Consider the following 25968-nt stretch of genomic DNA (forward strand, 5'->3'; position numbering starts at 1 on the left):
TGTACTATTAAAGGCGATTCTGATCGTTTTGTTTCTTGATGGCTTTGTGACGGGCTTGCCCATCTTAAATGTGCTGGATTGACAGGTAGAATCTTAGATTCTATTCTCGATGGAAAGGGTCTGCGCTGGTCGTGCTTAAAGTGTAGACCGACAGATATTGAATTATTTAAAGTTTTTAAACAGGCGCGCAATAATTTTAAAGAAATCGGTCGAGAACTTCAAAACCTTACAGAAAAATTTAAGCATTATGAAGTGTTGTTTCAATCATTTAAATGCCTAAATGATCAAGATAATGGTAAGCCTTCATCAAAACGTAAACGTCCGTCTAATGAAGAACCTGCCACTTTGTCTGTAAAAAGTATGTCACCGGTGAAATTAGACCTTATTAATCTCTCATCTCCTTGCCCTCAAGGAGAGAAGCCTTCCTCTTCAAAAGTGCTTAATCCTCCGAAAACAATTAACGATAACCTTAAGCGGAAAACTATTCAGGATCCGCCTCCTATTAACTCTGAGTTTGTGGCAAAAAATTTGGTAGTAATACCTCAACGAAAATCAATTTTCGTTTCGAGATTCGCTTCGGATACCACAATCGAAGATATAAAGTTTTACATCTCGTCGAAATTAAAAATTAACGATATTGATATTGATGTCAGAAAATTTAACTTTAAATACGAAAGAAACATATCTTCTTTCAAGATTGGCGTTTCAGCTGTTAATTTTCAATTGCTACTTGATGAATCATTTTGGCCACCTGGTGCTTTCGTGCGCGAATTCGAGCAAAAGCAACAAAAACAAACTGTAACTATGTACTATTTGCTGTGCATTCTTCAATTCCATCTGAAGAAGTAGAAGTTCCTCATGCGGACTTTATTGAATTTAAGTGCATACGAATTTGTATTAATAAATGTTCTATTTATCTAACTTTATCTTATATTCCGCCTCAATCGGACTTATCTCTATATACGCAGCATGCTTCTTTAATAAATAATGTTTTTTCAATTGCTAAGAATACTGATTACATAATTGTTCTAGGCGATTTCAATTTACCGTGTGTATCTTGGAAATCTGTTGACGATTGCATTACCCCTTTTTGCACTCGTTTAAGCTTTAATGAGTTTTTTGGAAGAAATGTCTGGGATGGGTCTTAACCAAATTAACTTAATTCCGAACAAGTTTGGTAAATTCTTAGATTTGGTCTATGTTGATAATACTTCAACAGTTTCTGTGGTCCGATCTGATCCTTTAGTTTTGCCAGAGGACTCTTATCACCCTGCCTTGGAAATTAATATTGAAATCATAGACGAATTACTTGTATGCGAAAATTTGTGGTATTCGAATGAGCTATGTAAATTAAAAAATAAAAAAGCTCGTGCTTTTAAACTTTATAAAAGAACTGGAGCTCTTGTTGACTATTTAAAATATTCTAAATTGCGTCGTCAGTTTGAGGAACTTAACAAAAATTGTTATAAAAACTACATAATCAAAGTAAAAAATAATATTATTCGTAATCCGAAATTGTTTTATGGTTTCGTTAACTCCAAACGCAGGATTTCAAATTTTCCGTCCGCGATGAAATATAAATCAACAATGTCATGTGACAATTATATTATTTCTAATATGTTTGCAGAATTCTTCAAATCCAATTATTGTTCAAACTACCCTATGAATGTGCCATATCATCAAGCGTTATGTCCGAGTACTGTAATTAATACACCAATTATTTCTGAAACAGATGTCTTAAATTATTTAGTTACGTTAAAAAATTCGTTTAAATATGGCCCTGATATGATTCCCTCAAGCTTTCTTAAAAATTGCGCAAAATATATCTATCTGCCATTAACTAAGCTTTTTAACCTATCTCTTAAACAAGGTATTTTTCCGTCAATGTGGAAAAAACTCTTTTATATTACCTTTGCATAAAAGTGGAGTTAGATCATCTGTTGAGAACTATAGGGGGATAGCTAAAATGTCAGCTATACCCAAACTTTTTGAAGCTATTGTCACTGACCAAATAACTTTCTTAATCTCTCCTTTAATTTCATTCTCTCAGCATGGTTTTTGTATAGGGAAATCTACAGTAACTAACTTGCTTGAATTTGTAAACCATGTGTCAATGGGTTTTAGGGATAATAAGAATACTGATGTTATATATACAGACTTTGGTAAAGCATTCGATAGAGTAAACCACTCAATTCTTTTGCAAAAACTGAATCTTCTTGGTTTTCAACCAAGACTTCTTGAATGGGTATCCTCATATCTTACTAACAGAAAACAACAAGTTTTATTTAATAATACATTATCCGATTCAATTAGTGTCACTTCAGGGGTTCCACAGGGTAGTCATCTCGGCCCGATTCTGTTCTTGTTGTTCATCAATGATATACCTTCAGTAATTAAGTTTTCAGAAATTTTACTATATGCGGATGATGTAAAACTTTTTAAATCATATACTTCTCATAACGAAAGGACTGAGTTGCAATCGGATTTAAATAATTTAGTTACTTGGTGTCACAAAAATGATATGCCACTGAATCTTACAAAATGTAAAACGATGTGCTTTTCCCGTAGAACTGTTGATCTTTCCCCCTATGTAATAAATAACTTCAGTTTAGAGCAAGTTTTTAGCTTTGTTGATTTAGGAGTTAATATGGACCCTAAACTAAATTTTAATTCTCATGTAAATTCAATTGTCTTAAAAGCTAAAGGTGCTCTTAGCTTTGTTAAACGTTGGTCTAAAGAATTTAGTGATCCGTATATTACTAAAATTCTTTTTACAACATTGGTAAGGCCTATATTGGAGTATGGTTCTGTGGTATGGAATCCTAGCTATCAATCCCATTCTGATAAGCTTGAGTCCGTTCAAAAACAATTTTTACTTTTTGCTTTAGGCCACTTACATTGGGATTCAAGATTGAATCTTCCCCCGTATACTAGTCGTTTAAAACTTATAAATCTTCCCACACTCACTAGTCGCAGAGAAATGCTAGGTATAATTTTTCTAGTAAAACTTCTGAATGGTTTAGTTTGTAGTTCATTCCTTTTGTCTGATATTAAGTTTAATGTCCCATTGCGTTCATCCAGGCAGTTTAGACCATTATTTCTAAAATCTTCTAGAACAAATTTTGAGTTAAATGAACCATTCTGCCGTATATGTCATGATTTTAATTCGCATTCCAGCACATTTGATCCATCTGACTCAATATTTAGCATCAAAAAAACTATTTTGTCTTCTCTTAATAAATAATATTCAGAAATTTTTAACTTTTTGTTTTTATAAATTTTTAAATCTCAGCTGTTGAAATGTTTCTTTCTGTAGCTGAGCAGTTTGAGAACCGGACGCTTAAAAATCTCTTGCCTTTCTAGACTCGGCAAATTCCGCTCGTATGCGGACTGCGCCCCACGCGTCGGTTGGGCGGGAGGAGGGTAATCGTTTGGGTTAATAAATATGTATAATGAATATTTTAAAATGCATAATTGCTCGCTGTTTTTAACACTATTCGAGAAAGGCTAAATCTCTGAAGACGCTTATACTTTTACAAAATAAAAAGTGTACGATTCGTCGAACTTAGTAAAAGCTCCTGAGCCTTTCATAAATTTCATAAAACAATGAATTTATATTAACTGACGATTTTGATTCTTGTTGCCTTGAACCAGATGGTTTGAAATACCTATTTAATAGGATCATGACCAGGCATGGGCAAAGTCTTAGCAGGTGCTAAAAGAGCGTAAGTGATCGTATACGTACACACCCCGATTGTCACTAACACGCACAAGCGAAGAGCGTAAAACGAGCACCTACGATGGGACAATACGATAAATAAATGACGATAAAATCAGTCTGCAATCAGCAGTTGACCAGGGATAAAGGGATGTCTAACTTATTCCAGTGTGAGAGCGCCTCAAAATTTGCATTTAAATTAAAATACCCAACATTTATTATGGTTAAAAATTATTATATACTGAATGTTTAATATAAAAATAACTTATTTCAATTTCATTTAGCGATATAATGGTATATTAAAATAGCCGGTTTTCGAACTTTCAGTAATAAATAAGGTCAATTATTAAGTGTCAACTGAAAATTAATCAGTTTCTTTTATAATTTTCCACGAAAAATTAGTTTCTCGATGCTGCAATTCACAAAAATATTCTTAAATCACTTTTAAATTTCACGTTTTCATTTATATTTATTTTTTTAGTTCTTATTAGTGATCTTGCACGGCGGTTAAAAATGTCTCCATCGCATTATTTTTTTGGCAACTTTTCAATCTGGCCTTTCCAGTTTCCCAATTGCGAAACGTCAAAACCTCCTCCGTCCAGTCAACTGTCAAAGTCGAGGAGGTTTTGACGTTTAATATTGCGCTCTCACTTCCAGTGATATCTCTCTTTATCTCTGGTGCAACCGTGCGGCATAGACTTGCTCGCTCAACATCTGCAACAGAGATAAAGAGATGTACAACTCTCATATCACTGGAAGTGAGAGCGCAATTGTAAACGTCAAAACCACCTAAACTTCGACAGTTTGTCGAGATGAGGAGGTTTTGACGTTTCGCAATTGGGAAACTGGAAAGGCCAGATTGAAATGTTGCAAAAAAAAATAATGCGATGGAGACATTTTTAGCCGCCTTGCAAGATCACTAATAAGAACTTAAAACAATAAATATCAATGAAAACGCGTAATTTAAAAGTGGTTTAAGAATATTTTTGTGAATTGCAGCATCGAGAAACTAATTTTTCATGGAAAATTATAAAAGAAATTGATTTATTTTCAGTTGACACTTAATAATTGACCATATTTATTACTGAAACTTCGAAAACCGGCTATTTTAATATACCATTTTATCGCTAAATGAAATTGAAATAAGTTATTTTATATTAAACATTCAGTATATAATAATTTTTAACCATAATAAATGTTGGGTATTTTAATTTAAATGCCCAAAAATTAGTAATTTGTCTGATCTGGTAATAATGCAAAATGTTATAAAAAATGCAAATTTTGAGGCGCTCTCACACTGGAATAAGTTGGACATCCCTTTATCCCTGATCTGCAAGCAGACTGAATATTTTTGAGTGCTGATTCGTTTGGTACCACAGTAAGCACACTAACACAATCTCATTTTGTGATGCTCGTTTGATTGTGGTGGTGCCCATCCCTGCCAATGAGCTAGAGGGTAAAGCAAATGCAGTATTTTTGGACTTACCGGCACCTCAGTTAGCCATACCAGCAGCTGAAACATAGAAATTAGAGCGTAAATTTAAGTGAATGTTTGTGATCATAAAAATTTAAAAACTTCTTGTATGTTTAATTAGGAGGAATTTTTTGATTAATTTTCACCTTGTATTGAGGAATCATAACGTTGTTGTATCGCTTTACAAGGACAAAGATTCACCGAAATTAGTTCAATGGAAATACTACAGGAAGAGCATGGATGTTATAACTAGAAAGTTGCTCATGCTATATTTAGAATTTCTGAAACATAAGGTAGTTATTACCAACTTTTATGTTGTAAAAATTCAAATTTTATTTTATATTTTATAGAAACCCTCCTCCCAGAAATTGGATGAATCTAGTATTAGTGAAATTAATGAAAGAACAGATATTACAAAAACTCCTAAAGAAACCAAAAGAGTCCTCACATAATGTGCGCAGCTTACACTTGCAGGCTGCTCGGGGTATTTGACATTTGCCACTCTTCCTCCAGCCTTTGTCAGATAGCCAGATAGCAAAAATTGTTCAACTATTCAATACGTTTTACATATGTATATAGTGTAGTACGATAATACATGCATAAATTAAATATAATAATAAACACCTGAATGGCTTGATATTTTCAATAAATCGAAATATAATTAATGATTTTGTTATTAAATTCTCATTTGGGATTTTGGTAGAACTAACCGAAAATAGCGGGTATAGTTTCTGGGATTTTGTGGGTCGCAGTACTGAAAGTGCACGTGGAGTTTTGGTTCGCAGTTTTGGGTCTTTCATCCGTAATAGTACCAAGAACAGTACTGAAAGTGCACATGTAGTTTTGGTTCGCAGTTTTGGGTCTTTCATCTGTGATTGTACCAAGATCATTCACAGAATTGTGCAAGAGGTATATATAAATTGTTAAATGATGAATGTAATGTGCAAGAAAGGGATGAACGTTCACACGTACACAATAGTTTCGGGTACTTTTGTCAATTCGCCCTTAAGAATGACATAGAAACTTTGATTGAAACTGCTAGTACCGCTCCCTGGCTTTTCACAGAAGAATTCGGCGGTACCTATCTTGCAGAGTAGTGGTGTATGAGTTAGCTCCGTCTTGTAGGGAAGTTGTTTCTAATTTTGCCGACGACAATAGCCGCTGTAGAGTTGCCACTAATATGTGAAATGTAACATTATTCATAGATAATAGCTTTGACATTTGTAGTCAGCCGTCGCTACGTCGTGTCGTGTCGTCGTCTTTGTGTTCAGAGCATTACTCTACATGACTATACAGGCGCTTCACTCTAACTGATGTTTAACAGAGTAATAAGAGACAAAATCTCCTGCACACAGGACCTTGTAGGGGAAGTGACAGACTCGGAATAGAAAGATATGGATATGTTGGAAAAAGATAAAGGAAAACGTTTTACAAACAAGGCCAGAAGTGCGGGAGATATTGATATCCAAGTTGGAATTCTCTTAAAGAACATAATATTTCCGATTAAGCTGGCACCCGCATTTGATACTACCACATATGTACATGTATGAGGTAGTAAAGGAATGTTGGTAATTTGAAAAAGATTGTGACCACAAACCCATTATTTTTCTCGAACTATGTCTTTGCAAACTTTGATGCTACAGAAATCCTTTGAGGGACAGCAGATACCCAGCGAGAACCTAAAACTCCGTCTGGAGAAAAAGGAAAGAGTTTGGAGGTCTGTACCTGAGAGAGTGGCAATACATTCTCATAATTCAACAAACACGAATGCTTGCATATAAAGTGCCTGGTAACACAGCATTTAGATTATATGTATAATAGGCGCCGATCGTGCCGGATCGGTTTAGTCGTTTTTTTTACGAGACCAATGGATATTAATTTTTATATACATTTATTTAGTATTTAGCCGATTACAAATTTTTTGTAAGGTAATATAGAAAAGTTTTGGTTTTAGACTTTTTCCGGTAATTTTTGAAATTTCTGTACGTAAGAACCATCATTGTACTTAAAGGAAAATTATAAAAATAGAACAGCGCTTAGCAACACATTTAGCGATTAATTTTTATATTTTAGATAATTTAGTTTTTTTAGTTTTATATTTATAGAAAAACATGCGTAAGCTATGGAGCTCTTCCAATAAGAACATGAGTATTCAACTCATCTATCAAACGTACTTATACGCATCCGCTGGTTATGTAGCTTCAGCTTTATTTTCCAGCTGTTAAAAGTACTCATGCAAGATTTTAACTGACAACATACTACATTTGTATACTCTCGCAACATGTTGCAAAGAATATAAAGTAAAAGAATAAAAGTAAACAATTTAGATATAGAGTTATATATATCAAAATGTTTAAGGTGATGAGATGAGGAAATCCAAATCAAACACTGCTTATATTCACATATTGATGGAAAGTTTTCACTTCAGCAGTTTTAAAGTTTATCATTGGTTTCATAAATTTATATGGCAATTTCTATTTAAATTATTAAATATAGTAATAAAATTAACAAATATAAAACATATAGACATATCTACACATATATCAATTATGACCATATGAATAATAAAAAATTCAAAATTTTTAATTTTCACCACACAGCCACACACGAAAACACAATTATTGTGCATTACTTTAATTGGTAACATAATTAGTATTTGGTCTGGCAACATCTTATTGTCACGTCAAACATTTTGTTTTCTTTCTCAAGTGCATCAATTTGACCAAAATAATTAAGAAATTGTTTATAAGAAGAGTACAAAATTGCCAACAAATTCCATACATTATAGAAAATACTTATTGCAGTCCTATGTTGTAAGTATGTATAAATACACAATATATACGTTAATAATACTTCAAGATATAAAAGTTTTGGTGAAAACACAATTATTATTGCAAAAGACAAGTAGTAATACTCTTACTGTCTTTTGTCCAATTCTGGTGGAAATGAAGACAATATTATATAAATAAATTAAGTATTATACATTTTTGAATACGCCAACAAAAAAGCGTTTGTGTACCATCAACAACTACATATCATATCCCAGTCCTTCTACTTTATTTATAATAAAAAAAACCCCAATTCAGGATATTGAAAAAGTTATATGTACATACATATGTATGTATTTATTTGTGTTATTTTTGATTAGGCCAATTGCTTCTCTTCACGCTCCTCCCAACCGACATTTTGAAATAAAAGTACATTGTATAATCATTATTTTCATTTATGTATATATTTTGGAATAACCATAGAATAATTTATGGGAGCATTTAATGCATCTTTTAGGTACTACCTTATACAGTCCAAAAATGGAGGAAATCGGATTATAACCACGCCCACCTCTCATATAAAGGTTATGTTTAAAACTACTAAAAATGCTTTAATTCAGTAAGGGAACACACCTTAAATTACTTTATAAAGAAGGTACAGAAGGGCTCCACCATCAATTGGTATACAAAATGTTTAGTGGGTGTGGCTCCGCCCACTTATGGGTCTCCGAAACTGCTCGACCAATATCAATAAAATTTGGTTTGTAATATTTTCCTTACAACCCCATGATATGTTGAGAAAATAGGCCAAATCGGTTCACAACCACACCTACTTCCTATATACCAGAACTTTGAAGTCGATCTGAATAGTTTACTTTACAATAGGTAAAGTAAGCACTAGTGAAGATATCGGAACAGAACTTTGCATAAATACTGCATTTATAGTGTGGCAGCCCCTTTCTAAAAATCGACGAAATCGGACCATAGATATCCAAGGGCCCTATATATCGTACATGATGAACTCGGTGCTTTTATCCTAATATTAGGGTTTCCAACTTTCAATGGACTTTATTCCTCATATATGTCGTATATGTGGGTCAAATTGTGTATTATATAATATTAAATAAATGAATTGCGAGAATATAAAATGTTCGGTCACATCCGAACTTAGCCCTTCCTTACTTGTTTAGTTTATTTTTAATTTAAACTAAGGTTGAATCCTCTAAAATTTATCGTAACAACATAATTCTATATTTGTTATGTAAACTTTTCTTAAAAATCTTCAAATTATTTTGTAACTTAATTCGAAGTTTTGAAAATAAATCGTTTGACATAAAGGTACGATAAAGGTAGTTTAGGTCGATAATCTGTATTAATAAATTTTAATTGTAGGAAAATAGAAATGTTTACGGATTCGTTCCACCGTTATGAAATTTTACACAAGTCCTCACAAGAATCTGGATAGTTTGTTTTCCATACAAAGAGTAACTTAACTAATCACGAAATGTATGTAATAATTTTTTAAATAAAGAAGCACAAACATTGAAGAAGTAGTGAATTTAGCAAGAGATTTGGGGAATTCAAAGAAGAAGTGTACACAATATTGACCCGAATTTTTTCCGGCCAAAAGCTGCTATTCCGAAAATCTAACCCTGTTTGTATCGGAATGTTTTTCCGCATTTCAAATCTACTCATCATAATACGATTGCTTGTGTCACCCAAAACTAAACGAGTTAGATATAAGGTTCTATACATCAAAGTGGTTAGAGGAATGAGTAGAGTTGAAATTCGGAAAAACATACCGATCCAAACAGGACGCGATCGTCGAAATAACAGCCCTTGGCCGGAAAAAATTCGGGTCAATTCCGGTAACGTAGAACCGATTGTTGTGGGAAACCCATGTCTGTATGTCCGTTCGTCCTTGGGCGAAATCCGACTATTGCCAAACCCACATTTTTGCGTTAACCGAAAAGTTACAAAACTACCATGGTCCTAATCATTGAATCCGTTTCGATCGAAAAATGGTTCGATTCGATCGAAAAACTCTACGTCGGAATCATTGAAACAGTATCGAAAATAAAATTTACGATCACATTGAACTCACTTACCAACTCGAAAAAATACATTCCGCGGCTAATAGATGTCGCTAATTACGAAATCATTGAATCCGCAAAATCGAAAATTTTGGTCGAAATTTATCCGTTGGTGAATGAGTTTCGGAAAGATGTTTAAAAGCGATATAAAGTTGCCCACTCGAAATAGCGAAAGAATTTTCTCAAAGAGCCTCAGTCGAAATAAATATTTTTTTGGAAAAAATTTCACTATAGTTAAAGGTCAGTTTTAATTTTTGTTGAACAAAGCAAAAAGCACAGACACTTTATCAAATTTGTCGCATTTGTCGATAAACCAGTTTACGGTGTCACTTTGTGGTAAAGCAGTTTATCGATGGAATCAATGATTGCATGAACATTTTCGATCGAAAATCTATATCGTATCGAAATTGAATTCGCTGGAGATTCAATGATTAGGCCCATTGCCTTTATGCCGAAAATATGTATTTATTAATAAAATTAAATAAGTAATTTGCGGAAATATGAAATGTTCAGTTACACCCTAACGTAGCCCTCCTTACTTGTTTAGTATAAACTCATTTCTTTTAACTCGAGTTACTTAGCCTTTTTACAATTCTTCTTTAAAAACTGACTGCTTTTTACGTTTTTGTAATAATATATTCAATTTACAAATTTAGAGTTGATTGTTTCGAATTTTTCCTTCAGGGTACTGTTGGGGTAGAAAATATATTATTTCATCATCTTTAAACTGTAAATATAAATACATACATCGTAAGTGTTCGTGTGTACGCTACCAAGCGTAATCACTTTTCTGCGAATTTACACCAACTTGAACTTCATTGCATCATCATTTTGCATAAAATGGTATATAAACGTCTGCCTTAAATGTCGGCTCTTCCAGTTCGCATTCAACCGCACAATGAATACTAACTTTATAACAGTTCATATCAATTTGTTGTCGAATTTCGAAATTGGGTGAGATTTTGCACCCATATAGATATGTAGATTTATTTGTGTACTTGAAAAATTAAAACTTTTGCATATACTCGTGCTTACATATGTACATATGTATGCATAATCATGAACACAATTATTTACTTATTCTTTTATTTACAGATAAATTATAAAAAAATTGATCAAGGCAATGAAGTTGGATGGGTTCAATGATCTACAGGTTTTCTCGAAAAAAGTAAAAGTCTAATTTAACTTCGGAATAGTTTAGTCCCTTAGGCAACTATGAGTGAAAACAATCCTCTGACACCAGAAGATGACAGCAGTGCTGTTATTAATGAATTCCAGCGTCTGCATAGTCCTAAAGTTGATTATTCCAGTATTTGTGGGAAAAAAGTCTTGGTGAGCCCAACAGAAGAACAGTTCGAGCTGCTAAAAAAGAGGCTAGAAGAGCGTACAGTAGACTGCCGTGGTGAAACAATATATGAAATCGGTATAGGAGAAGGTAAAATGTTGTATATTTTTAGTATTTGCATTCAATTATTAAATTACCATGTCATTACGATTACATAGATGGTAGCGATAATGGCTTGGATGAGGAGGAATATCGCGCTTCGGTCGCCACACTGCAATCTTTAGCTGCAACAATCGATGCTGATGTAGTTTTACTAAGACAGAGGAAAGTAGAAAAGGGTTTGGCAGGACAGTATTTGATAAGGAAACGTGTCGATACTTCAGATTTTATGGAAATTCGGTAGGAAAACAAATGTCATATGCATTGTAAGAGTTTATCTTAAAGCGCTTATTTTGAACTTTTGTGTAGTGTTGCAGTGGTTGGCAATGTAGATGCGGGAAAATCTACTTTACTGGGAGTTCTAACGCATGGTGAGTTGGATAATGGGCGTGGACATGCTCGCCAGCGGTTGTTTCGACACAAACATGAAATGGAAACTGGACGCACTAGTTCTGTGGGAAATGATATATTAGGTATATCAAATATTAACATAATACAATTATATCCTACGCTAAATTCACCATACTTTAGTTTTTAAAATTGTAGTTGTTATAAGTAAGTGAATGTTTGATTATTACTTATACCTTATATTTTAGGATTCGATAGTGTTGGAAATGTAGTTAATAAGCCTGATCATGGCACGCTTGACTGGGTTAAGATTTGTGAAAAATCCGCGAAAGTTATCACTTTCATTGATTTAGCGGGGCATGAACGTTATTTGAAAACGACTGTATTTGGCATGACAGGACATGCCCCGGATTTCGGAATGCTTATGGTAATTAAAATAAGAGCAATTTATTGAGCTATATTATTATATTTTATTTTTGCAGATCGGGGCAAATGCTGGTATCGTTGGTATGACAAAAGAGCATTTAGGATTGGCATTAGCATTGTCGGTACCAGTATTTGTGGTCGTCACAAAAATTGATATGTGTCCTCCCAATGTTTTACAAGATAACTTAAAATTGCTTTTTAAAATATTAAAGTCGCAGGGCTGTCGCAAAGTACCGGTTATGGTAAAAACTCCAGACGATGTTGTGTTAAGTGCAACAAACTTTGTTTCTCAACGTTTGTGTCCGATTTTTCAAGTCTCCAACGTTACAGGAGATAATTTGGAATTATTGAAAATGTTTTTAAATTTGTTAACAACCCGAATGACTGGGCAAGACAACTTGCCTGCAGAGTTTCAAATTGATGACACCTATTCAGTGCCTGGTGTGGGCACAGTGGTTTCTGGAACTTGTCTGCAAGGTCTAATAAAATTAAATGATAACCTTATGCTTGGACCAGATACATTAGGAAATTTTATACCGATCGCTGTAAAGAGCATACATCGTAAGCGAATGAATGTCAAAGAAGTGCGTGGCGGTCAAACTGCTAGTTTTGCATTGAAAAAGATAAAACGATCTCAAATACGTAAAGGAATGGTAATGAGAATACATATATATTTCTATCTTTGTGTTATGTTGCTAACCTAAAATTTTCAGGTAATGGTTAGTCCAGAATTAAAACCGCAAGCTTGTTGGGAGTTCGAAGGGGAAATTCTTGTTCTTCATCATCCTACTACTATATCTTCCCGTTATCAAGCCATGGTACACTGTGGAAGCATTCGACAAACAGCATCTATCATCAATATGTCGAAAGATTGTCTACGTACCGGCGACAAAGCCCATGTAAAGTTTCGATTCATTAAACACCCCGAGTACATTCGCATTGGACAAAGAATGGTTTTTCGAGAAGGTCGTACTAAAGCAGTGGGGAACGTTTTGAAACCCATTACAAATTCTGTAGCTCTGCAACATCGATCGAAACCGAATAAAATGCAAGGTCGAGGACAAAGCCACGGACAAGGCAATTCTAATGCCGTACCACAAAATCAAAATCAAAACCCCAATATCCAAGCGGCAATATTTAAAAAGCAAATTCAATCAACAGATATAGATGAGATAAAACAAAGCTTAGATGGAATGATTGAGACTTGTGTTGATAAACGCGACACGCGTGGTGCTAAGCACCAGAGACGAAGTTCATCCCATTCCTCGGTATCAGTGAGTGGGTTAAGTGTGGGCAGCTCATTAAGCGATTTACCGGCTCAAACAAACAGTTCACATATTGCTATAAAAAAGTAAAATTACCATATTGGCTATTATTTGTATTAAATTATTTATCTTTATTCCTATAAAGTGGATTACTATTTTTTTCTTTTTGTTAAATTTTAAAGATTGGATTTAAAAAAATGTATAAAACAGTTTTGGTTATAAAAATATATGAAAATAAGTAATTTTCGTTCATTAATTACTAGTTACTTCAAAATAATTTGACAATTACTAGTTATGAATAAACAAATGAATTAAATACCTTGTTGTTTCGAATTACCACGGACCATGTTTGTTACCAGAAGCATTTGAATGTAAAATTCAGAATTATAGAATCCTGTTGAAATCTTCATTGAACATTTAATATTCTTTGTTTTGTACCTCTCTTTGATATTATGCTTTATCTAAAGGTTATCATAATTCCAAAGTAAAATTTGTTCTATCAGAAAAGTTCAAATTGGTGCGAAGCAGTAAGAGAAATAACATGAATGAATATCTATTTTTATATACTACATAACGTGTAAATAATTAAAAATTAATAATAATAAAAATAGAATCAAATGTTAAACGCAATAATTCCTTATCTCATTCTAAAAAAAGAAAGCAACGTAATTTCATATAATTTATTATAGGTGATATCACTAAGTTTATCGATAAGTATGCTATTTCTACATTGCTTTTTTAAAACGGTTTCTTTTTTATTTCGTCCTTTACGCCTTCAATTTCTTTCTTAAGATTGTTTTTGAAAAGAGCCATAAATGACCTAGAAGTACATAATCTTTTAACCTTTACATCTTGATTTTTGATTTTTTTGATTTACTTGAAACGTTCCGGAGTCATGTCATGTATCCCACGCTCCTGAGCCATATTCTTGGTACGATACATAATGGATACAACCATTTGAGCAGCACGTCGCATTGGGTAACTCTCAGACATCCGCTGAATTAACTGTTCATTATTAGCCAAATAACGTAGCAAAAATCGAAATACCATTGTTTTTAGTATGACCGTTTTCGTTAAAGCTGGATGTCTTTGTACTTTCGGATAAGTTGTTGTTTAAGGTTTAATTGATTACGCAGAAGCTCTAACCTTTGCAGTTGCTCTTCTTTATTGTAGTATATACCTGGTAATTGTTTGACTTCAGCTCTTGCAATATCAAAGCGTTTCTGCAATTCTATTATCTAATAAGATATAATTATTACCAATGCAATATTATTAAATTGCTATCTAATTACTTACTTTTTGACTACACTCTTGCGATTCCCGTTGTTTGGTCGCGTTATCAAGGGGATCCTTTTCAACACTATTTAATTTAAAAAATAAGAAAGCACTTGCATAAGTTACATAATTTTAATAAATCAGATTGTTTTCTTCTGCTTTTTGTAATGAGAATATACAAAAAATTTGACGGTGGTGCATAAAAATCACCGAATGCATTAAAAATAATGTCAAAATACTTACCAGCGAATAATTTCGTATATGACAGGTAAAATCGCTGTCAAATTTGTGCTATGGCCTGTCGCCGGTGAAGATGGATTGGAGGCTTGTTCTGGTACTGTATTGTTGTCGGAAGGGTTTGACGTTTGTATAAGTCCGTCTGGTGTTAAAATCGGTTTTTTATCAACAGATTGTCCACCAGGAGACAATTCCATTTTTATAAATTTCTTGTTATATATAACCTTTTTTCATATAAAATACTAATTTCTACAAATTCACAAATTTGACATACTGTAAATGAAATCTTGGCAATGTTTGGTTTTGTCAATACCTCTATACAATGGTCAATACCACAGCAAAGATGACAGCACAGTACATACATACCAGAGATAAAATACATACTGAGGTTAATACGATTTGTAACGTAAACGTAGCCACATACACATTTGTCAAAACAAACTCAGTATTGCCGCCACTCCGAAAAACAATGTAATATTAAATTTTTTATTTCAATAATTTGTAACACTTTTTAAAGAAACGTTATTTAAAAAACAAATGTACAAAAATTAAACAATTCACAATCAAAATATTTTTCAATATATATTATATTGTTAAGAAAGTGAGTACAAGAACAAACTAGAATCGACAATCGAAATCGATAACTTGTCAAATTTATCCAGAGATCGATATTCGTAGTTGCCAGAATGTTCGAGTGGCGATGCATTGCTAGTAATCGACTATATAAGCTATGCCGGACTAGCAGAATGACACAGTTCTAATAAGAACGTTCTCAAGCGAGGTGTAAGCGAGTTATAATTTACAGCCCTATTCTCATGCCATCACAAAAATCACCACACTCACTATTGTGAAGTTTTTGAATATTGTGAAGATTACCTTATATATATATATATATATATATATTTGGCGTAGGAACCGCTTTAAGCGATTATAGCCGAATCCACCAGAGCGCGCCACTCATTCCTCCTTTTTGCTTTTTGGCGCCAACTGGAAACACCAAGTGAAGCCAGGTCACTTTGCACTTGGTCTTTCCACCGGAGTGGAGGTCGTCCTCTTCCGCGGCTTCCTCCAGCGGGTACTGCATCGAATACTTTCAGAGCTGGAGTGTTTTCTTCCATCCGTACAACATGACCTAGCCAGCGTAGCCGCTGTCTTTTTATTCGCTGAACTATGTCAATGTCGTCGTATAAATCGTACAGCTCATCGTTCCATCGTCTGCGGTATTCGCCGTTGCCAATGTTTAGAGGACCATAAATCTTGCGCAAAACCTTTCTCTCGAAAACCCCAAGAGTCGTCTCATCGGATGTTGTCATCGTCCACGCTTCAGCGCCATACATCAGGACGGGAATAATGAGCGACTTATAGAGTTTGATTTTGGTTCGTCGAGAGAGGACTTTACTTTTCAATTGCCTACTCAGTCCAAAGTAGCACCTGTTGGCAAGAGTGATTCTGCGTTGGATTTCAAGGCTGACATTGTTGGTGTTGTTAATGCTGGTTCCCAGATAAACGAAATTATCTACAACTTCAAAGTTATGACTGTCAACAGTGACGTGGGAGCCAAGACGCGAGTGCGCTGACTGTTTGTTTGATGACAGGAGATATTTCGTCTTGTCCTCATTCACCACCAGACCCATACGCTTCGCTTCTTTATCTAGTCTGGAAAACGCAGAACAAACGGCGCGGTTGTTGCTTCCGATGATATCAATATCATCGGCATACGCCAGGAGCTGTACACTCTTGTAGAAGATTGTACCCTCTCTATTTAGTTCTGCAGCTCGTATTATTTTTTCCAGCAATAGATTGAAGAAGTCGCACGATAGTGAGTCACCCTGTCTGAAGCCTCGTTTGGTATCGAACGGCTCGGAGAGGTCCTTCCCGATCCTGACGGAGCTTTTGGTGTTGCTCAACGTCAGCTTACATAGCCGTATTAGTTTTGCAGGGATACCAAATTCAGACATCGCGGCATAAAGGCAGCTCCTTTTCGTGCTATCGAAGGCAGCTTTAAAATCGATAAAAAGATGGTGGGTATCGATTCTTCTCTCTCGGGTCTTTTCCAAGATTTGGCGCATGGTGAATATCTGGTCCATTGTAGATTTTCCAGGTCTAAAGCCACACTGATAAGGTCCAATCAGTTCGTTGACGGTGGGCTTTAGTCTTTCACACAATACGCTCGACAAAACCTTATATGCGATATTGAGGAGACTTATACCACGGTAGTTGGCGCAGATATTGAGGAGACTTATACCACGGTAGTTGGCGCAGATACCACGGTAGTTGGCGCAGATTACCTTATGCTGGCGAAAATTCAAACATAATGAAATGATTAAGTTACATTAAAATTATTGAATTTGAAAAATTACTTACATTTCTTTGTTATCGCTTTCAAATTTGTATTTGTTTATTTTTATTAAAACAGCTGTTTGACAGCAAAATGCTTTTCACCTCACATGGTGACTTTTTTAAGCTTTTTTCTTATGAGGTTAGCCTCACAAGAATTCCTTAAAAATTTTCCTCTCACCCCAGTTATGCAAGTCATGGGTACTGAAACTCCAACACATTCAAAGAAATTTCAATCCCAGTAAAAAATCGGATGATTCAAAGATTAATCTTAGATCGCTCCTTTGCGAGTAATGGATTACTCCACAATGCTCCGAGGCCCATGCATTTATTACTCCTTTTTAACATAGCATGTCCTTACGAGGGATCACTCCTTTTGAGCTCCTAATGGAGCGCAAATCGAGAATTCTTTTGGGCTCTTTTTGACCTCCGAAACGAGAGCAGAGGGAGTGATCTTTTTTATCTCCAGAAGGAGCACAAAAAGAGTAATGATTTTTGCCTCCAGAAGGAGCACAAAAAGGGTAATATTATTTACATCCAAAAAGAGTAGAGAAAAATTTAAACTATTTTTTAAATAATTGAATTCAATGTTTTAATTTTCAAAATATAAGTATTAGTAATTCACATAAATTATAAATACATTGTATATGCATAGTTGTAATTATTTAAAATCAAGTTATGATTTAGGAATTTTCCTGAGACGAAGCAGATTTTATTGAATAGGTCTTTCGGTAAAATGTTGCCTTACATTTTCGAAGGGCCAGTTTAATCGCCTTGGCATACATATATGAATAAGTTATTTAAGATAAAATATACAAAACTCAGATCTTACCGAAAAAGAAAAAGTTAAACAGCCTCTCGATTCTTTGTAGAAAATGTTTGAATTTCTTTTTTCACTAATCGCCTTAGGTGACGCTTAGAATAAATATTTTTTATTTTTAAATTAATTATCACTTTTTACCCGTATATATTCGCAACAGTTGACCACTTTTTATCTGATTATATTCACGATACTACAATAATGTTCACGCGTTGATTACAAATTTCAGACAATTTTAAAGTGACAAAATACGCTTTTATTGTAAACAAAAGAATTCCACAAAAATTAACAGTTATGATTGGCCGTTATGGTTAATCCGTTATTGATACATTTTGGAGTAATAAACGAGCAATAGAAGTATGTGTTAGCATATTAATAGCTCGTCTATTCCTCCAAAATGTATCAATAAGCGAGGAAACGATTTTTGTAAAAACTAACGAAAATGCTTCATTGCTCACTTAATGCTCGAAAAGGATGAACAATTCATTACTCCTTTATTGATACATTTTTGGGTAATAATAGAATAATCGAAGTATTCGCATATTATTAGCTCGTTTATTCCTCCAAAATGTATCAATAAGCGAGAAAACTAACATTTTTTTTTTAATTAACGAAACTGCCTTCATTATTCACTTAATGCTCGAAATGGATGAACAAGTAATTACTCCTTTATTACTCGATTTTGGTATTAATCCAAAGATTTTTTACTGGGATAATACCTCTACATACACACATACGCAACAAAGGGTAGAATGTGCTTAAACATTTAACTCAACTCTCTCTCGGAAAGCACCCTGAATGAGAGAAAGAAACAACCGTGTATTTGAACAAGTTTTGTTTTGAGCTATATCTTGGCTGCTTTTGGAGTAGTATTTTGCGTGTTTTATTCAAATCAGTGATTTGCAGCCTAATTAACAGCCCTATTCTGAAAAAACCTCATAACTGAGGTCAGAGGAAAATTTTAAGAGATTTCTTGTGAGGCATATTTTGTGAAGCTATTCTGGCTCGAACCTCATAAGAAAACAGCTTCAAATAGTCACCTGTTAAAAAAAAAACAATAAATAAATACAAATTTAAAACCAAGAAATATAAGTAATTTTGGAAATTTAATCAATTTGATGTAAATATAATAATTTCATCTATTTCTAGGCGTACCAGAATAGAAAGGATAACTCAGGAGCAGCTGCAACATTATATAATGTTTTGCAAGCAGCATCCTGAGTTGCAACGGAGGAAGCTAACTCCGACAAACCCTCAAGGGCTGCAAATGCTTTGGTCGGAGTTACCAGATACTCTAAATGCTTTAAGGGGTCCGACGCATGCAGCAGCCAAGTGGAGGGGGTAAGTACACAAATGTTTGTGTTTTTTACCATGTAAAAATATTTGTCTTGTATACAGTCTTTAATGCATTGAAAGCATCAATTGCGTTCGCGTGCGCTCAAAATTAAGGCGCATGCGCAAGCAACTACAGGAGGCCCTCCGGCGCAAAGTATATCGGAGTTCGAGGAGCAGGCAATCGGAACCATTGGGGCAGCAGCGGTGGATGGATTGCCGGGTGTTGGAGCTTTGGGTCACCAGGGAATATTTAATTTAATTTTTGTAGGGGTAAGTCGACGAATGGGCGTGAATGAATTTGTGTTGGGTTGGGTTTTGTGATTTGTTTTCCTTCGTTTTCACTCTTATTTTGTGTAGATTTGGGTATTCGTGTTGTTCATCTTCTCTGTTTATCTCTATGTTGTTGTTGTAAGAGTAATGAAGATGGGTGAAATTGGGGCGGCAACTTTACCCTGAATGAGGGGTCTGCATTACTTCTCTATTACTTTTTGGAGAGTAATGGAGTTTTTGTTAGAAGTAAGCAATATGCACAATGTAATTTATTATTATATGAAGCAATAATTGGTCCCCAACAGCCACATCGCCTGCTCCAGCTTTTCCTGTTTGTTACTCCTCATCATCAGTTTCCAATTCACCTTTAAATTGTGCAAAATATATCTATCTTCCCTTAACTAAGCTTTTTAACCTATCTCTTAAACAAGGTATTTTTCCGTCAATGTGGAAAAACTCTTTTATATTACCTTTGCACAAAAGTGGAGTTAGATCATCTGTTGAGAACTATAGGGGGATAGCTAAAATGTCAGCTATACCCAAACTTTTTTAAAGCTATTGTCACTGACCAAATAACTTTCTTAATCTCTGCTTTAATTTCATTTTCTCAGCATGGATTTTGTAAAGGGAAATCTACAGTAACAAACTTGCTTGAATTTGTAAACCATGTGTCAATGGGTTTTAGGGATAATAAGAATACTGATGTTATATATACAGACTTTAGTAAAGCATTCGATAGAGTAAACCACTCAATTCTTTTGCAAAAACTGGATCTTCTTGGTTTTCAACCTAGACTTCTTGAATGGGTATCCTCATATCTTACTAACAGAAAACAACAAGTTTTATTTAATAATACATTATCCGATTCAATTAGTGTCACTTCAGGGGTTCCACAGGGTAGTCATCTCGGCCCGATTCTGTTCTTGTTGTTCATCAATGATATACCTTCAGTAATTAAGTTTTCAGAAATTTTACTATATGCGGATGATGTAAAACTTTTTAAATCATATACTTCTCATAACGAAAGGACTGAGTTGCAATCGGATTTAAATAATTTAGTTACTTGGTGTCACAAAAATGATATGCCACTGAATCTTAAAAAATGTAAAACGATGTGCTTTTCCCGTAGAACTGTTGATCTTTCTCCCTATGTAATAAATAACTTCAGTTTAGAGCAAGTTTTTAGCTTTGTTGATTTAGGAGTTACTATGGACCCTAAACTAAATTTTAATTCTCATGTAAATTCAATTGTCTTAAAAGCTAAAGGTGCTCTTAGCTTTGTTAAACGTTGGTCTAAAGAATTTAGTGATCCGTATATTACTAAAATTCTTTTTACAACATTGGTAAGGCCTATATTGGAGTATGGTTCTGTGGTATGGAATCCTAGCTATCAATCCCATTCTGATAAAACTTCTGAATGGTTTAGTTTGTAGTTCATTCCTATTGTCTGATATTAAGTTTAATATCCCATTGCGTTCAACTAGGCAGTTTAGACCATTACTTCTAAAATCCTCTAGAACAAATTTTGAGTTAAACGAACTATTCCGCCGAATATGTCAGGATTTTAATTCTCATTCCAGCACATTTGATCCATCTGTAATGGTTTATCATCGCCAATTTCCGTGGGATAAGCTTTCTAAATATCGCCTATAAGGTTCTATCGAGCGTACTGTATGAAAGACTAAAGCCCACCGTCAACAAACTGCTTGGACCTTATCAGTGTGGCTGTAGACGTGGAAAATCCACAACTGACCAGATATTCACCATGCGCCAAATCCTGGAGAAGACCCGTGAAAAGAGGATCGACACACACCACCTTTTTATCGATTTTAAAGCTGCTTTCGACAGCACGAAAAGGAGCTGCCTTTACGCCGCGATGTCTGAATTTGGTATCCCTGCAAAACTAATACGGCTGCGTAAGTTGACGTTAAGCAACGCCAAAAGCTCCGGCTTGATTGGGAAGGACCTCTCCGATCCGTTCGATACCAAACGAGATTTCAGACAAGGTGACTCACTATCGTGTGACTTCTTTAACTTGATGCTGAAAAAAATAATACGAGCTGCAGAGCCAAATAGAGAAGGTACAATCTTTTATAAGAGTGTACAGCTGCTGCCGTACGCCGATGATATTGATATCATCGGAAGCAACATCCGCGCCGTTTGTTCTGCTTTTTCCCGCCTGGATAAGGAAGCGAAGCGAATGGGTCTGGCGGTGAATGAGGACAAGACGAAATATCGGCGAACCAAAATCAAACTCTACAAGTCGCTTATCATTCCCGTCCTGCTTTATGGTGCAGAAGCTTGGACGATGTCAACATCAGATGAGACGACACTAGGAGTTTTCGAGAGGAAAAATTTGCGCAAGATTTATGGTCCTCAGAGCATTGGCAACGGCGAATACCGCACACGATGAGTTGTACGAGTTATACGACTACATTGACTTAGTTCAGCGAATAAAAAGACAGCGGCTACGCTATGTTGTCCGAATGGACGAAAACACTCCAGCTCTGAAAGTGTTCGATGCAGTACCCGCCGGAGGAAGCCGAGGAAGGGGAAGGGAGAGCGACCTGGTTACACTTGGAATCTCCAACTGACGCCGAACTGCGAAGGAAAGAGAGCAGTGGCGCGCTCTCGTCGATTCGGCTATAACCGGCTAAACAGTTCAACGCCAATCACATACATACATTATCATCGCGACGTGTGTCTACTTAGTTTTGCCAATGAGCTAGAGGGCAAAGCAGTTGCAGTATTTTTGGACTTACCGGCACCTCAGTTGGCTGTGCCATTAGCAGCTAAAACACAGAAATTAAAGTGTAAAATAAGTGAATGTTTGTGATCATAGAAATTTAAAAACTTCTTGTATGTTTAGTAAGGAGGACTTTTCTGATTCCTTTTCACCTTGTATTGAGGAATCAACGTTTTTATATCGCAAGGACATGGATTCACCAAAATTAGTTCAATGGAAATACTACAGCAAAAGCATGGATGTTAAGACTAGAACGTTGCCCGTTCTAGAATTCCTGAAACATAAGGTAATATTACAAACTTCCCAGAAATTGGATGAATCTAGTACTACTTAAATTAATGAAAGAACAGGTCTTACAAAAACTCCTAAAGAAACCAAAAGAGTCCTCACATAATGTGCGCAGATTACACTTCCAGGCCGCACGGGGTATTTGACATTTTCCACTCTTCCTCCAACCTTTGTTCGATAGCAAAAATTGTTCAATTATTCAATACTTTATATTGTACGATAATACATGAATAAAGTAAATATAATAATAAACCCCTAAATGACATGATATTTTCAATAAATATGTAATAGAATTAATGATTGTGTTATTAAATTCTCATTTGGGGTTTTGGTAGAACTAACCGAAAATAGCGGGTATAATTTCAGGGCTTTTGTGGGTCGCAAAGGTATATATAAATTGATAAATGATGAATGTAATGTGCAAGAAAGGGATGAACGAACACACGTACACAAGAGTTTCGGGTACTTTTGTCAAATCGCCCTTAAGAATCGCATTGACACTTTCATTGATGACGAGACGAGTTGAAATCCGATGTCTTGAATAAAAATTAAGATGTCTTGACGAAACTTGGTACTCATGTTCCTTGGGACCGTAAAAGGGTTTCTATTGAAAATGGGCGAAATCGGAAAATTGCCACGCCCATAAAATGGCGAAAACCGAAAACCAATAACGTGTCATAACTTAGCCATAAATAAAACTATAAAAGAAAAATTAGGAATAGAGGATCGCACTAGGAAGGGGCATATCTGGATGTAAGTTTTTTTAAATCGGAGTGGCCCTGCCCCTAAATAAGTTTTTTGTGAATATCTCGCAAACCAATAAAGCTATATAAACCAAACTTGCTGTAGTCGTTTTCCTTACGTACCCCATTACACACCATAAAAATTGATATACTCGGATAATAACCACGCCTCTCTTATAAAGGTTAGGTTGAAAATAACTAAAAGTGCGTTAACTCATTAACGGAAAACATCAGAAAAACTAAATTTTACAGAGGAAATGCAGAGGTGATCTACACTTGGATAAAAAATAATGTCAAATGGGCTTGGCATCGCCCACCTTCTTGACACCCTGATAACACGGATGGAAAATCGGTTCACAACCACAACTACTTTAAATATAACACAATTTTGAATTCCATTTGAAAGATTAATAAAGATTAGTGTATAGCCATTAAATTGTGACCTGTCGCTTCTGTGACATGGAGGACGAAACTCCCCTGCACTTACTGCTGGAATGTGCAGCGCTTCACAGAAGCAGGAGCAAAGTTTTAGGATATACCATCCCAACAGAGGGGCGCATCGTCTCGCTAAGTCCTAATACTATCCTGGAATTTTTCAGGGTACTGGGTCTTATGGAGTCGATGTAGACTTGGAGAGGGCACAATAGACCACTGATCGTGGTGCTTACCTCAAATTCAATATCTATCTATCTTGTAACTCAAGCACAGCATCTTGATCTTGTTGCGGCTCGTATTTTGGTGACAATTGTTTCATCCGGAGTGAAGGAGTACATGCTAACTAGCTTGTGGGATTGCTTTACCATCATTTACTGAGATATTTACTCTGTACGTCTTCATCCAGTTAAGGAATATTGTCGATGTGGTTTTAGTAGAGGTAGTTAAGCTCCAGAGAAGAAACGAGAAAAGTCTAAGAAATACGCGCTTACTGTTATATGTTATCGATTCCATTGGTCGACTTTAATATCGTGCAATAATCAGAGTAAGAGAAAACAGAAATTCCAGCTGGTGATCGCTGTATGATCTGACAGAATGGGTTTTGATTCAGGTCATGAGTTATCTGGGCCTTTTTATGTCGCTTAGTGTTGAGGCGGTGCAGTGCACTTTACGGAAGCTCTACCAGGCTTAGATGGTGTTCAAACGTCGAGAGTAACAAATTGAAGACCTTGGTGAGATGGTTTAGTCCCGTGGAAAAACGCAGAAAGTCCTTTGTTTAAGGTCTAAAAGACCATATGCAACCAGACTCCATGGTAGGGGCGATATGGCATTTCTATTGTTGTCTTTAAATTGTTGCTCTTTAATTCCTAGATATACATTATTTATCACTTCTCCGTTCCACAAAAGAACCGTTGTCCTGAATACTACTAACTTTTGTGTACTATAGTCTCCAAATAACGGAAGTATTACGATCTTTAAAATTGTCAGATAACCTTCAATGGACATCTATCCATTAGGTGTTACATCTAATAAGTTTTTTGTTAACTGCACTTGCTGAAGTCAATTCTTTTTAGTACTTTATCATACCTCCCATAGAAGGATAGTTGAAAATTACTAAAATTGCATTAAATCGCTTAGAGTAGGGATAGTAGGGAAATAAAATTTAAAAATGGCCGTGTCGTAATTATTTCAGTCTCGCAACACGATGCACATATTATAATAGTTTTGTTCACATAACGGTTATTTGTAACACCTAAAACCAATCGAGATAGACAGAGATGTGTATATCAATGTTATCGGGATGAGGAGGAAATTACTATCAGTTTGAAAGTTTGGTTATCAATCCTTTTTTGTACTATTTTCCTAATGTACTAAGTTCCACGCCGCCTCCAATACTTGCGGCGTCCGAACTGATCGAATCTACGTCCATGCTCGTTTGACATCACTTCCCTTCTCTGGATAATCACCTTCTCGAAGCCAAAGCTAATGGCCTCCTATGCATCACTGAGAGGAGCCAAGGACACCTTATTTAGGAGTATCAGCGCTTGCCGATATTGAGTCTTCTCCAGCCTAATGACCTTCCAATCTTTAGCGGGACAGATTGCCGTAAAGCAATATCTCCTCGATCTTCTTGGGTGTGAAAGGTTTGACAGGGAGCTATAACCGAGCACTAGGGCGTAGCGGAAGGTCCGTCTTAGTCACCATCTTTAGCTTAGCATCTTTCCAGACCACCTTAACCAGGTATATCACTTTCTTGTATAGGGATGCCGACATTTTATCGGCACTCCTGATCAGTTCGTGGATGACATGATGCCCATGCTTCCTCGCCCACTATTGCTTTTTGGCGCCAACTGGAAACACCAAGTGAACCAGGTCACTTTCCACTTGGTCCTTCCAACGGAGTGGAGGTCGTCCTCTTCCGCGGCTTCCTCCAGCGGGTACTGCAT

The 25968-nt window shown here is 35.4% G+C and overlaps 3 protein-coding genes and 1 long non-coding RNA gene across 6 annotated transcripts; 1 reads left to right on the forward strand and 3 right to left on the reverse strand.

Annotated features, from left to right (window-relative positions):
• Window positions 1-7866: 7866 nt before the first annotated feature.
• Window positions 7867-13852, forward strand: Gtpbp1_0 (GTP-binding protein 1). 3 transcript variants are annotated; one of them, XM_029044812.2, is made up of 7 exons: window positions 7867-8005; window positions 11149-11488; window positions 11557-11737; window positions 11807-11970; window positions 12094-12272; window positions 12328-12924; window positions 12985-13852. In XM_029044812.2, the coding sequence occupies exons 2-7, from the start codon at window positions 11269-11271 to the stop codon at window positions 13624-13626; spliced, it is 1983 nt and encodes a 660-aa protein (XP_028900645.1). In that variant the 5' UTR covers window positions 7867-8005; window positions 11149-11268; the 3' UTR covers window positions 13627-13852. The 3 variants fall into 3 exon arrangements, with proteins under 3 accessions (XP_028900645.1, XP_011193413.1, XP_011193412.1); XM_011195111.3 differs by having other exon boundaries at window positions 7872-8009; XM_011195110.3 differs by lacking the exon at window positions 7867-8005 and adding an exon at window positions 10882-11007.
• LOC128922489 (uncharacterized) lies at window positions 9270-11151 on the reverse strand. Its single transcript, XR_008471704.1, has 2 exons — window positions 10801-11151; window positions 9270-10741 (listed from the first exon to the last, which is right to left on the reverse strand). It is a non-coding gene; the product is annotated as an uncharacterized LOC128922489 (long non-coding RNA).
• A 350-nt stretch (window positions 13853-14202) lies between the features above and the next one.
• LOC105219141 (protein NCBP2AS2 homolog) lies at window positions 14203-14644 on the reverse strand. Its single transcript, XM_029044814.2, has 2 exons — window positions 14414-14644; window positions 14203-14356 (listed from the first exon to the last, which is right to left on the reverse strand). Exons 1-2 carry the CDS (start codon window positions 14584-14586, stop codon window positions 14275-14277), a joined length of 255 nt encoding a protein of 84 aa, XP_028900647.1. The 5' UTR covers window positions 14587-14644; the 3' UTR covers window positions 14203-14274.
• Window positions 14203-15388, reverse strand: LOC105219142 (mediator of RNA polymerase II transcription subunit 9). The gene is made up of 4 exons (XM_029044813.2): window positions 15055-15388; window positions 14833-14896; window positions 14414-14774; window positions 14203-14356 (listed from the first exon to the last, which is right to left on the reverse strand). The coding sequence occupies exons 1-3, from the start codon at window positions 15243-15245 to the stop codon at window positions 14610-14612; spliced, it is 420 nt and encodes a 139-aa protein (XP_028900646.1). The 5' UTR covers window positions 15246-15388; the 3' UTR covers window positions 14203-14356; window positions 14414-14609.
• Window positions 15389-25968: the final 10580 nt, after the last annotated feature.

This window comes from Zeugodacus cucurbitae, chromosome 6 (assembly GCF_028554725.1).
Source record: "Zeugodacus cucurbitae isolate PBARC_wt_2022May chromosome 6, idZeuCucr1.2, whole genome shotgun sequence".
In the NCBI taxonomy this organism is placed as follows: Eukaryota; Metazoa; Arthropoda; class Insecta; order Diptera; family Tephritidae; genus Zeugodacus; species Zeugodacus cucurbitae.